The sequence below is a fragment of the Ceratotherium simum genome, chromosome 28 (assembly GCF_057802395.1).
Source record: "Ceratotherium simum simum isolate JZ-2026a chromosome 28, ASM5780239v1, whole genome shotgun sequence".
Taxonomy (NCBI): domain Eukaryota; kingdom Metazoa; phylum Chordata; class Mammalia; order Perissodactyla; family Rhinocerotidae; genus Ceratotherium; species Ceratotherium simum.
The window spans coordinates 41,057,495-41,070,509 of NC_141927.1; the positions used below are offsets into that span (position 1 = coordinate 41,057,495).

The following is a 13,015-nucleotide window of genomic DNA, read 5'->3' on the forward strand; positions in this document are numbered from 1 at the left end:
GATGTCTTTGCTGGAGTCATAGTGCACCTTCAGTGGACCCTGGAATGTGTGTCTGGGTAGGCCCATGAGTCCTCGCCCTTAGCCCAGGCATTCCCAACCTCAGCACTACTGACATTTTGGCCTGGGTATTCTTTGTTGTAAGGGGCTATCCTGTGAATGTTTAGCAATATCCCCAGCCTCTGTCCCCTAGATGCCAGTATCATCCCCGAGTTGTGACAACCAAAGATGACTCCAGACGTTGCCAAATGTCCTGTGGAGTCAGAATCCACCCCTGCTGTTGAGAACCACTGCTTTAGCCCTCCATCTTTCCTTTCTCCATACCCCCACAGTCTGGCTATGACTCCCATAAATGCCAGAACCACTTGGATAATTGCAATTTTCAAAATACATCTATAATAATGTGAGTGCCCTGCTGGAAAAAAAGTTAAACAGTGTTAGGAAAAAACTAAACATTCAATTAAAACATTGTTTGGTGCTTTTAAAGACACACTGTTCATCATCCTGTCATTTGCAAGCTTTTCTTTAGTTTATTCTTGTCTTCTATCCAAAGCATATTAGCCTTCATTATTAAAGTTGATGATTGTCAGTGCAGCTTGGTTCTTTGTGCGCCACTCTGCTGTGTAGGAGGAGTCACCTTCTTTAGTTGTTTTTCATGGTAGTGTTTCCACACCACGTTTTTCTTCTTCTGTTGGGGGTGGAAAGACTGGTTTGAACATTTAGTTTTGTTTCTCCTTCTGGCGTAGCACTGTAAACTTAAGACTTCATGGTTGGCCCTCTTCAGGATCTATTTGGGATCTCCTTTCCCATTCATCAAAGGGGTCATTTTCAAACTTTAGTGTGCACAAGAATTATTTTGGGCTTGTTTGAAATGCACATTTCCCAGTGCCCCCCACAGGTTGATCAGGTCTGGGCCATAGGTCCCAGAATATGTGTGTTTCCAAGACACGCCAGGTGTGCAGCCTGCAGGCAGTGCAGATCATACTTGGAGACCCTGCACTGTAATCCCTAGCCCCCTTCACTACATCTCTGGAGACCTGTACCTCATGAAGTTACCATTTCCTGATATCTAGTCCCATTTTCTTCTTTGAATTCTTCTTTGAATTCTCTTGTAAAAGTTTGAATCAATGGATGATCACTAAATGCTAACTATTGAGGACCAGGCCTTGTGATGAACACTGATCTGAAACAAAGGAAAGACCTCTGCTTGCTTCTCAGCCCTCATTTTATCCTGTGGTTTGACCACAGGGCAGTAGTACTAAGGACCAGATGAGTGGGGCAGTGTTGGTTTGTAAACTGGCCCCTGTACACGGAGAGCAAGGACAGATGGAAGAAAGAGGCAGGCCATCCAGATTGGTAGGGGGCAGGTTTAATCAGCAAGGGAACTTCTTTATGAGGCTTATCTTGGGAGGCCACAAATGAGTAGGTCTCTACACGTGCAGAGTCTTAAAAGTTTATATAGAGGCCTTAACAAGGTTCAGTCACCTGTACTATCCAGATGGTCTCAACAAGACATTGCTCACTCAAGGCTGTGCCCTTGGGGCAGCTTCTGGTGCCAGGAAGGCAAGCAGAATGCCCATTCCAGGGACAGGAGGAGGTGAGGAGCCTCTGACTGCCTGGGTCCAGTTCTTGGGTCCTCGATGACCTCCTCCAACAGGCAAACGTTAGGAGCAGTTGGATTTCAGAGGAGGAAGTATTCTTGTAGTTGTGTCCCTCACGGACCAGAACCGCACCCTTCCCACCCACTCAGTTTCATATGTTCAGTCACAAATCCTGTCACTTCTACTTCTTAAATATCCTTTACATCTTACCCAGTACATCCTTTAATTCAGACTTTTGTCATCTGTTACTTAGATCACTGGTCTCCTAACTTTTTTTGATCATTTACCTTATCAATACTAAATATGTGAGCAGATATTCTGCAATATGTGTATATTTTTTAATAAAATATACTACATGTCTTATTATTAATACAACATGAAAAAATGCTGAACATCGTTAGGAATTAGGGAAATACAAATCAAAACCACAAAATACCACTTTACACTCATTGGGATGGCTATAATTTTTTTTTAAATTTTCTTAAGGAAAATAATGTGTTGGTGAGGATGTGGAGAAATTAGAACTCTCAGACATTGCTGGTGGGCATGTAAAATGATGCAGCTGCTTTGGGAAACAGTTTGGTGGTTCATCAAATGATTAAACATAGAGTTAACACGTGGCGCAGCAATTCCACTCCTACTGAGATAACAAGAGAATGAAAACATACACCCACACAGAAACGTTTACACAAATGTTCGTAGCAGCATTATTCATAATAGCCAAAGATGGAATGGTCATCAGCTGATGAATGGATGAATAAAGTGTAGTATATCCATACAATGGAATATTATTCAGCCATAAAAAAGAGTAAAGTACTGATACATGCTACAATATGGATGAACTTTGAAAACAGTATGCTAAGTGAAAGAAGCCAGTCACAAAAGAAACATGTTGTGTGATTCCACTCCAAAAGGGTCTCTTTTAGGGGACCTAATATGTCATAAAATTTAATTGTGGTGATGGTTGCACAACCTCATGAATATACTAAAAGACACTGAACTGTACATTTTAGATGGATGAATTGTGTGGTATGTGAATTATATCTCAATGCTGATTTTAAAAATTCTTCCCAACAGATCCTCTTGCCTGGGGTGCACACACCCCACTTTGGAAAACTCTGGTAGACTATTCATTTAACCACTCCAGATGTCTCTTCCCTCATCTTGCTTCTCTCAAACCATCCCTCCGAGTTCTGGCTAAAGTATGATTCGTGTTGTCAGTTAGCCTTAACTGGCTCCCTTGCCAACAAGATGCAGTCCACACTCCTTGGCAGGGCCTTGGATGGTGGCTACACTTTTCACATTCATTTCTTACAGGCCTGTAGTGAACATATGTTAAGTACTCAATAAAACAATTAACTAAATCATGTTATAGTCATGATGCTAAAGCTCACTAAAACACTGTTTAAAGTCTTTACGTGAAATGATGAAACAAAATCTTTCTGATGGTGCTTTCAGTAATAGCCCCTGCCCCCACCAAACTGACTCAAAGGTAGATGTTCTTTATTCTAACTTCCATACAGCTTGGGTCTGATAAGGTTGCAGTATTTAGCAATTTGATTTGTAAATTGCCTAGTAGATTCCTAGAAATGTCTTTACCTTTTAAATCATCCATCTACTTTAAAACAGCACAAAGGGAACAGTCTGAGCCTTCCCTTTTTTTTTTTAATCATTTATTCACAGCTACTGTTTACTGACTATATTAGGTATGTGGGCATTATAAAAATAGCTAAGACAATGGTCTTGGCCCTCAGCTAATGAGAGCTTTAAGGTATGTGTTAACGCTAGGCAGGTAGTATCTATACATCAAAAGCTAGGCCACATACTGTCTTCTCTGCTCAGCACTGGAGGATTTGAGAGAAGGGAAAAAGTGACCCTTCTCTGCCTCCAAAGAGCTTGTAATCAGTAAAGGAGATGAAATTCACACCAGAGTCAGAGTCTATTTTATAATAAGCACATGGTATAGACATTTAAGTGCTATAGTGACGTGGAAGAGGAAGAGATTATGAGATGGGGAGTAACGCTGGAGAAAGGACCTGAGTACAACCCACACGTCTGAGAGCCCTGGGGGAGGAGAGGCATGTTAGGACTGAGGGAGTTGACCAAGAGCTTTGAAAGCTGAGGTCAGCTTTCAAGTATGAAATTTTCCCCAAAGTCAAAGTACTATACAAGTAGGGCAAAATTAAATCTTAAGTGACATCATCTGAAACTTGCCTTTTAGATAAAATTTCATTGTGTATATGATCAAAGATTTTACCAATCTGTTGCCATATAACCCAATAATTTTTCTTGCATCTATTATTATAATACTGCTGCTTAAGTTATCACTTCCTAACTTAAAACAGCTTTAGTGAGTATATGCCATTTCCTATCTCTGTTCCCTGTCTTTAGACTTTCTCACATGTATTTCTCTGAAATCCCTTTGTGAGTGTTGTCTCGTAAGAACAGTATGTATGAAGTGTAAGAGCAGACAAGGGAGGGAAGCAGCAGGCTCCTTCCTACTCGTCTTTCTTCTTCACGTCTGCTACAAGTGTAATCGTCCTGAGTCTGAGAATGCGACATGTCTCCATGCTGCTGCCTTTCTCCTTTTCCATTTTCACCATTAGTTTTTGTCAGGAAGTCTGCATATCTCCTTTACCATGAGATTCTAGCGGGGGAATAATTTGCCTGGTTTACCTATCTATGCCCATAAGAGCCACTGGTATTTTTATTTCACTGGTCAAAATGGAGAGATTTAAGAAATGTGATTTAAAAATGCTTTTATTTTGAGATTACTTCCTTGATTCTTGCTTCATGAAGGCAGTAAACCACTGCACATTGAATTTCAACATTTGTTTGACTAGTTTCTTCGTAAAAATATGGTCTAAATGACTGACCCTTTATGCTGCTATAGAAATAGGTTTATAAACTATAGCTTAATAACAGTGAATGAACCCTGGCAAACTCCTTGTATTAGTAGGAAAGTGACAAATATAATATGCTTTGCATATTGTTTTTCTGGCATAAATTCTTCATTAAAATAAGTAGAAATTGAGCTTTATTCAACAAAATAGAGACATAGGAATATTCAAAATTGAGAAGCCTAAATCTAAAGCTTTTAAAAGAAGCAAACATCTAAAAGAATATTTACGCAGAGCCAAAGTCCAAAACTACAGAGAATTCTATAAATTATTTTACCAAATTATCTAAAATATTATTTGAAAAAAAGTTAGTTTCTGGATTCTAATCATTTTATCAACCAAAAAAGAAAAGAATTTGTTTTCTTAAAATACACTATAAATCACTATACTTGACAAATCTGGGTCCAGTATTTCAGCAGCCAGTTCACAGAAGAGGAACCCCAGTAAACACTCGAAAAAATGTTCATCCTCACTTGTCATCAGGAAAATGTAAACTCAAATCACAATGGCTTATCGTTTCATTCCCATGAAATCAGCAAAAATTTGCAAGTATGATATCCAATTTTGGCAAGGATGTAGAACAATGGGAACTTTCAGGCCTCCTGTGGAAATGTAAACTGGTAGAAACACTTTGGAAAACAGTTTAGTGTCCTCTTAAAGATGTGCATATTGTAAACCCAGAAATTCCACCTCTTGGTAATTACATTATAGGAAAATTCTTGCTCATGTTGACTAGGCAACATGTATAAGAATATTCAATGTAGCATCATTCATAATAGCCCAAAGAAACCTGAAAACAACTTAAATATTCTTCAGTGAAATTTTAGTATGTCCTATAACGGAATATTATACAATGGTTAAAAGGAACAAACTAAAGCGTATATGTGAATAAATCTTAAAAACATGTTGAGGGCCGGCCCGGTGGTTTAGCGGTTGGGTGCGCGCGCTCCGCTGCTGGCGGCCCGGGGTCGGATCCCGGGCGTGCACCGACGCACCGCTTCTCCGGCCATGCTGAGGCCGTGTCCCACATGCAGCAACTGGAGGGATGTGCAGCTATGACATACAACTATCTGCTGGGGCTTTGGGGGAAAAAATAGATAAACAAAATCTTTAAAAAAAAAAAAAAAAAAAAAAAAACATGTTGAGTGAGGGCCGGCCCCGTGGCTTAGTGGTTAAGTGTGCGCGCTCCGCTGCTGGCGGCCCGGGTTTGGATCCTGGGCGCGCACCGACGCACCGCTTCTCCGGCCATGCTGAGGCCGCGTCCCACATACAGCAACTAGAGGGATGTGCAGCTATGACATACAACTATCCACTGGGGCTTTGGGGGAAAAAACATAAATAAATAAAATCATTAAAAAAAAAACATGTTGAGTGAAAAAACAAGTTACAAAAGGAACCCTGTAATGTGTAAAAACCCATAGAACGTACTCTCAATTTCTATGGATACATATATTTGTATAAGAGTGTCATAGAAAAGGAATGAGATGAGTAGATAAAGGCAGGAAGTTTCAGCTTTTTATAATATTTTGTTTCTTAAACTGGGTGTTAGATACATGAGTGATTTTAATATATTATTCAATATGACTTTTTCGTCTATCTGAAACATTTTATTAAACCAAGAGAAAAAATACATCATGTTTTTAATTTTCAAAGTGTTCTAGTCACCGTATATCTTTTGTCAAAAATTCTGTTAAATAATTTATATGTTGCAGTAAATACACAAAGGAAAATCACTTTGAAAGAAAAAAGCTATTAATATCTTCTTTTCAGCTCCAGCTGCCATAACAAAATACCACAGACTGGGTGGCTTAAACGACAGAAATTTTTTCTCACAATTCTGGAGACTGGAAGTCTCAGATCAAGGTGCCTGCAGGGTTGGGGTCTGGTAAGGGCTCTCCCATTAGGTTCCAGACAGACCCCTTTTTCCTGTGTCCTCACATGGCCTTTCTTCAGCATTTGCAGGCAGAGAGAGTGTGCTCTCTGGTGTCTCTTCTTATAAGGACACTAATCCTGTCGGATCAGAGCCCTGCCCTTATGACCTCATTTAACTTTACTTCCTTCCTTAGAAGCCCCATCTACAAATATGCTACATTAGGCTCTACGTAGGAATTTTGGAGGGACACACACGTTCAGTCCATGGCATAGTCTGTAGTCTCCTTGGAGAAACAATAGAGAGACGAATAGAAAGATGAATGAGAAGTTGTAAAGGAAAGCTACCTGAAGCATTTGTCATTTCCTTTCAGTATTATCAGTATACAAATGACAGGCTTGGAGATGTAGATCCGCATCTGAAATCTCAAAACAGGTTTTTTGTTTTTTTTTTTACCCTATGCTTGTCTGGAACTTCTTTAGGTTTTTTGTTTTGTTTTGTTTTAGTTAGTTGGTATTTAAAAACGAATCTTGTCATCTTTCATTCCCTCCACTTGTTCCTGCCACCTCTCTTGTTTGTTTTTCCATTCATGTACTCTGCTTTGTAAAAACTTTTCATTGTTCTTTTCTATTTTGATGGCTTTAAGACTTGGATTTTTTGTCTCTTGTTTGGCTTTTAAGATGTGCGTTATAACAAATCCCTAAGATATTATATGTGACTCATAATTTCTGAATATCCTTTTTTTTAATTTAAAGTAATGTTATATAATCTTAATTTAGTGTCCATAATTATTTACTTTCTGGCAGTCTTTTTAATTACTCTCCTCAGTCTATGATAAAATTTTTACATTTTGAAATTATGTTGGTGTTATACAAAATGTATTTATCACCTAGTTTGATCGGTTCCTCTTCGTATGCTTTCATCCATTTATTTCTTATTATACGTGTGAAATTTACACTCAACAAGAATTTGGATAGTTTATGTGTGAGAGTGGAATAGTAAGTGAAGTAGGCGTACAATTCTAGGGATGCAAGAGAATTCCAGTCTCTTTTATTTTTAAAATGCTGCCAAAGGGTTTGATAGTGTTTCTCGTTAGGTAGCTTTTTGCTAAGGTGATATAAATGGTGCCCCTAGAATGGAAATTCTTTGACATAGGATCAGCCATGTTGCATTGGTGCACAGTGCCTGTAATAACACTGTTCAGGCAATAATCGCTCTATGGGTACATTTTAATTGAATAACTACTTTGGGTCAATAAAGTTGGAGGAAGTCAGAACCGCTACTTTGGAGGGAAAAAGCATAGTTGCTGCAGTTTTTAGAATGTCATCCAATAGCTTTCAGAGAATTATTTCTTGGTGGCATTGCTTGTCTCAAAACAGGGAAAAATATGCAGATAGGCTCCTTGTGGCAGACGGAGGAGATTAGTACCACTACGGAGTGGACGTGAAGTGGAGACGCCGAATTGTGTGGCCCTCAGAACAGGTGCTTGTTCAGCTGGTGCCTTGCCTGTTGGAGTATCTCTTAGGAGGCCTGGTCTCAACTCCCTGACAGTTATACCTGATAAAGGGCTCTGAAAGCATTCGGTTTTGTGACAAGGGACCTGATGAGAGAGGCTGGCCTTGGTTGCCATTTGCAAAGGTTCATGTGAACATGGGCCTGAGAAAGTGGGTAAGATATGGCAGCAGGGGCACATTAGACTGTTTTGATGAATTAAAGTCATTCATCATAGGGGATTTTTTAAAGTACTCTACAACTTTTTATTGATTTATTTTCCCAGTGCTAAATGGCCTAATAATTTCCTGCAGGAGGAACAGCTGAAATCTCATGAAAGCAAGCTGAAGCAGATTACCACCGAGCTGGCCGAGCATCGCTCATATCCCCCGGACAAGAAGGTCAAAGCCAAGGAGATAGATGAATACAAACTGAAAGATCACTATCTGGAGTTTGAGGTATGTTGAACCTAAATGTAATAAATGGCTATACCCTGAGTTACTCTGTGATGTTTTCCATGAGGCAAAATTTTTTTTACAGTTACTCTAACCTTGGGAAGTGTGCCTTGACCCTGGCTCTAACTTGGGAGCTCCAGGCATGGTCTAGGTCATGGTGGCCCCTCATGTTCATGATTCTATTTAAGCTTCACACGAGCGTCAAAGAATAACTGTCAGTTTATGTGCTTAAAAGCGAATTGCCTGGCTTACTGGAATAGCGTGTGCCTGCTGCCAGAAGAAAACCAACAGTAGATGGACATGCTGGGGGGCAGCTGCTTTCTGCCTCTCTTCCAGCAGAGTTTGAGTCAAAAAAAGTAGAGTGGAGGAAGTGAGCTACAGGGTGACGTGAAGCATCAGCGTTTTCCTGCTCATTCTTGCTGCTGGGCATCACCGATGCATTTCTCCTCTACGACTTAATGCCCTTCAGAAGGAGACTGAAATTAAGTTGTGGCACATCCATATACTATAGCAAGTATGGTTATTAAAACGAATGGGGAGGATCCATAAACTCTGGAAAGGCAGAAAATTTTAAAGTTGAAAGCAGTATATATAGTAAATGTTACCTTTGGCTAAATTTTCTCCCAAATTAGACAGTGTCAGAGTTACACAGGATCCTCTTACTCTCCCTCTTCAGCTGCCACTTTAAGACATTTAAAGTGTCTTTTTTTTTTTAAGTAGACAGCATGTAGTCCAAAATGAAGAATCAATTATTTTGTAATTTTTCACCTATTTTTTTCTGTTGGGTATGCTGAATCCATCGTTAGCTAATCTCTTTCATTGTAGCTCTAGTCTGTTTTACGTCCCATCATCATCTCCTTCATTCCCATCTTACCATCCTGTTTCTTCCTCAGGCCTGAACCTTAAAATCATCTGAGCACCCTCCTGCTGGTCCATGCAGTCCCTCAAGATTGAATCAGGAGCCAAATCCCAAGTGCTCTGCCTCTGCAGGCCTAATGCCTGTCTCTTCCTTACCCCGGGCATTGCTTGCATACTGCCTCTGCTCATGTCCTGAGTTTTTCATGTCTTCCCTGAACCTGGTGGCTGCCTCCTAACTGTCTCTCTTCAGTTCATCCTACTTGCCCGACCGTCAGTTTTCTGAGGCTCACCCCAGGTGACTGCATTCCTCTATTCAGCAGCTGCCCTTCATTCCCCTACCACTCCCCCAGAATTTACCTTCTGAGTCAAGTCCCCATCCTTAATCTGAGAGAATTTGGGTTCTGGGCTGTCTTTCCACAACAGCCTCCATGTGTGTCAGTCACATTTCTGCCCACTCTCTCCCAGCAGTCTTCTGTGCCTTTGTTCATCTGCTTTCTCTGCTCCAAATGCTCTTCCCCTAAATTTCATTTCCGAAAGTCCTGTTCATCTTTCAAGATGCAGCCCAAATCTCTCCTGTGAAAAGCCTGCTCTAAACCTGCTCATTGTGTGGAGTCTGCTCCAGTCCATACTGCAGTTGGCCGTGTGGTCAAGTTATTCCAGTGTGTCTTTGTATCTACAGTGGCTCCATAACATCTCCCCGGCCCAGGACTGTGCAGCCTTGCAGTGCAGGGACCTCAAGTGCACTCCTGCCTGTGCTCTGTGCTTGCTTGTTGAAGTGGACAGGATTTCATGGAAGCTTAAAGAAGTCTCTTCCTGAGTTATACAGTTTATGTTATAAAATGTGGCATCTTCTCCAGTGCAGATCCATGTTCTAGCTTGCTTCATAGTCAAGCAGGCCCTTGCTCTGGGCAGATGAAGATAAATCATTCTTTTAATAAAGGTAAAACTTTATTAGCAAAAACTGTGGAAGCCTTACCAGCAAAAGACTTCAAAAAATATTTAAAACAAACAAACAAACAAAAAAAAACCTAAGCAGTTCTTCTTTCCCCAGGCTGTTCATTCTTGGGAAATGGGAGTTCTCAAAAAGCAATCCTAATTCTTCACACTTCTAGAGGGGCTTTCAGCTATAGGGCACTTTTAGTTTCACATGTGCTAATTAAATTTCCCAACACCTCAGTCCCCTGCTTCCAGTACTCAGCACCTTGCTTTGAACCCTTTGCTCTGAAGGCTCAGAGCCTGTCCCCAGGAGGAGGTGTGCCTGCCAGACCATGGCAAGGTTGCCACTGCTGGAAGCACTCTCTGTTTTGAATCTGCTGTGGTGCCCTTTTCTGAAAATGTAACCCAGCAAGAGCCAGCATTTCCATTTCCTGACGTGAACTTAGACCAGGCTTGCTGGGGATAAGTCTTGCTTTCATCAGGTGTCATCTCAAGGAGCCCAAAGATTGCATTCCAGGATTCCATTTGCATTATAGAGATTGCTCTATAAGCAAAATTCCCTTAGCAGGCCACTGCATTCCCTGAATAGGAGTATGACAGTTATTGAGCATTTTGTATATTTTGTTCACTGCTCTGTCCTCAGCTTGTAGAACATGGACTGAGTGCCCTGTACATCATATTTGTTGAATGAATAAATGGAATGTTATTGTTGTGTATAAAAGATAAGATCAGAGGAAGCAATTCTCTGATAAAGCTTAGTAGCTCCCCTTGAAAACAAATCTGATAGGCAGGTGAGAATAGACAGACAGTCTGCTGTTCACTGTGAACCCCACATGGGCAGTGACAGGAAGAGGAGCTTTAATCCTGTCTGCGTCCTTGTCACCAAGCAGGACTCACAAGCAGGGATTAGCTCTCTCACCTATTCCTGCAGCAAGGGCCTCCCTGGGGTTTCAGAGCAATTCTAATAGTTTTCACATCTTGATAGGGAAAAACGCTTTTATTTTATTAGAATATTAAGCTGTTAACACTGGGGGTGGTTCCTAACTTTATGCATTTCAGTTGTTTATATTCCACGTTGCTTTGAGTCCAGACAGTTCTTCATGGTGGGCCAAATTCACAGCTCTTTCCATGCCTTAGAAATTCTCCAAACCCTGACTGACAGTAAATAATTAGGAATTCTGGTAAGTAAGTAGGTACAGGGTTCTTTGGTTTTGGGGTTTTTTTAAGTCTACAAAAAGTCTACAGAGAGCAACAAGACTTCCATCTGTCTTAGCCTTAGCCTGTTAAAAGATTCATTTTTACTTAAAGCAGCAAACTTCACTGAGAACGGGCTGTAATTGACCAAATTCATGCCTCTTTGTCTGTTGACTGTTAATTAATGAGGAGGGGAGTTGTTTGGTTTTGATTGAGTTGGTGCCCACATGCTGTGGCTGTTAACTTTTTCAGAAAGCTCACTTGGAATCTGATCTCACTGTTGAAACAGTCATCAGGCATCACAAGTTTACATTAAGAAGCTCACCATCATTTCCCAATTTCAAGAAATAAATATTGGGGGCCAACCCCTGGCCTAGTGGTTAAGTTCGGCACGCTCCACTTTGGCAGCCCGGGTTCAGTTCCCAGGCGCAGACCTTCACTAGTCATTGAGCCATGCTGTGGTGGTGACCCACATACAAAATAGAGGAAGATTGGCACAGATGTTAGCTCAGGAGAAATCTTCCTTGGCAAAAATATAAATAAATAAAATTTAAAATATAAAAATAAATATCGGAAATAGCCTCACTTCCTTATAAATTAACTTATTTCTACTTTATTCAGTTCCCATTTCACTTAAAAATGTTTGAATTGATCTCCATGCTTCTGGTGCATTTGGAAATTTATCAAGATGTGGGACAGATGGATGGTTTGTCTTGGAAATAAAAACTTAAAGAGCTCCAGCCAGTCAGAGCACCACAGGTTGCGCTGCGCTGGGAAACTCCACAGCCCTTGAAGAAACCGCCCTTTAAAGACATTCCCTGGGTGCACTGTGGGCGGCCCCAGAACTTTGGCTTTATGTTTCTTCAGCTTTAAAAACAACAGCAGGTGGCCGGGCCGGTGGCGCAAGTGGTTAAGCGTGCGCACTCCGCTGCAGCGGCCCGGGGTTCACCAGTTCGGATCCCGGGCGTGCACCGACGCACCGCTTGTCAGGCCATGCTGTGGCGGCGTCCCATATAAAGTGGAGGAAGATGGGCACGGACGTTAGCCCAGGGCCAGTCTTCCTCAGCAAAAAGAGGAGGATTGGCAGATGTTAGCACAGGGCCAATCTTCCTCACACAAAAAAAATAAAAACAACAGCAATTAGAAAGTGAAGATACTGTTTTCTCCAGGGTGTTTTTCATGTTACTTTTAGGATGTTTTCAGTGGCTTAAGTAATTAATTCTTAGACCTGAGTAGGGAAAGGGAGACTGTGTAGCAATCCCAACCTATTAAAAACGTGATGGGCTGTGAGAGATTTATTGAAGAGGGATCACTGAGGGTCAGGTTAATAGAGGCTCCCGCGGTTCATTGTAGAGCCGGGAGGAAACCTGGTGGCCAACACAATGCCCGTGATTTTTATGTGGCCAGCAGACCTCGTGTCAACATGTTTTCTTTGGCCAGCTCAGGGCTGTGTTGTTTTCATTGTAGTTTGAATGTGTTTAGGGAAGACTAGCGGCCTCCTCCCCACCGTTCCCTGTTCCACATTGTGTTGTTGGCCTGGCCCCTGAAGGGATTTGGATTTGCCGTCCCTGGTACAGAGGCTGCAGCCAGTTGTATCTGCTTTGTGTCTTAGTTAGCTCTTTGAACATGGGCTGTGGAATCAACTGTCCCCTCATAGTTAGAAAGTGGATCTTTCCAGGTATGTGTTTTCAGGTTCCAGTTTAGCAGAAAAAA

At 41.3% G+C, this 13,015-nt stretch overlaps 1 protein-coding gene across 6 annotated transcripts in view; it reads left to right on the plus strand.

The window, feature by feature from the left end:
* The window catches only part of PSD3 (pleckstrin and Sec7 domain containing 3), a 453,546-nt gene that overhangs the window by 425,204 nt on the left and 15,327 nt on the right, over positions 1–13,015 (plus strand). For all 6 annotated transcript variants that reach the window (XM_087418635.1, XM_087418634.1, XM_087418636.1 and 3 more), the window contains one exon: positions 8,174–8,317. In XM_087418635.1, the coding sequence (XP_087274761.1) occupies positions 8,174–8,317 (144 nt within the window). The remainder of the gene's footprint in view (positions 1–8,173; positions 8,318–13,015) is intronic.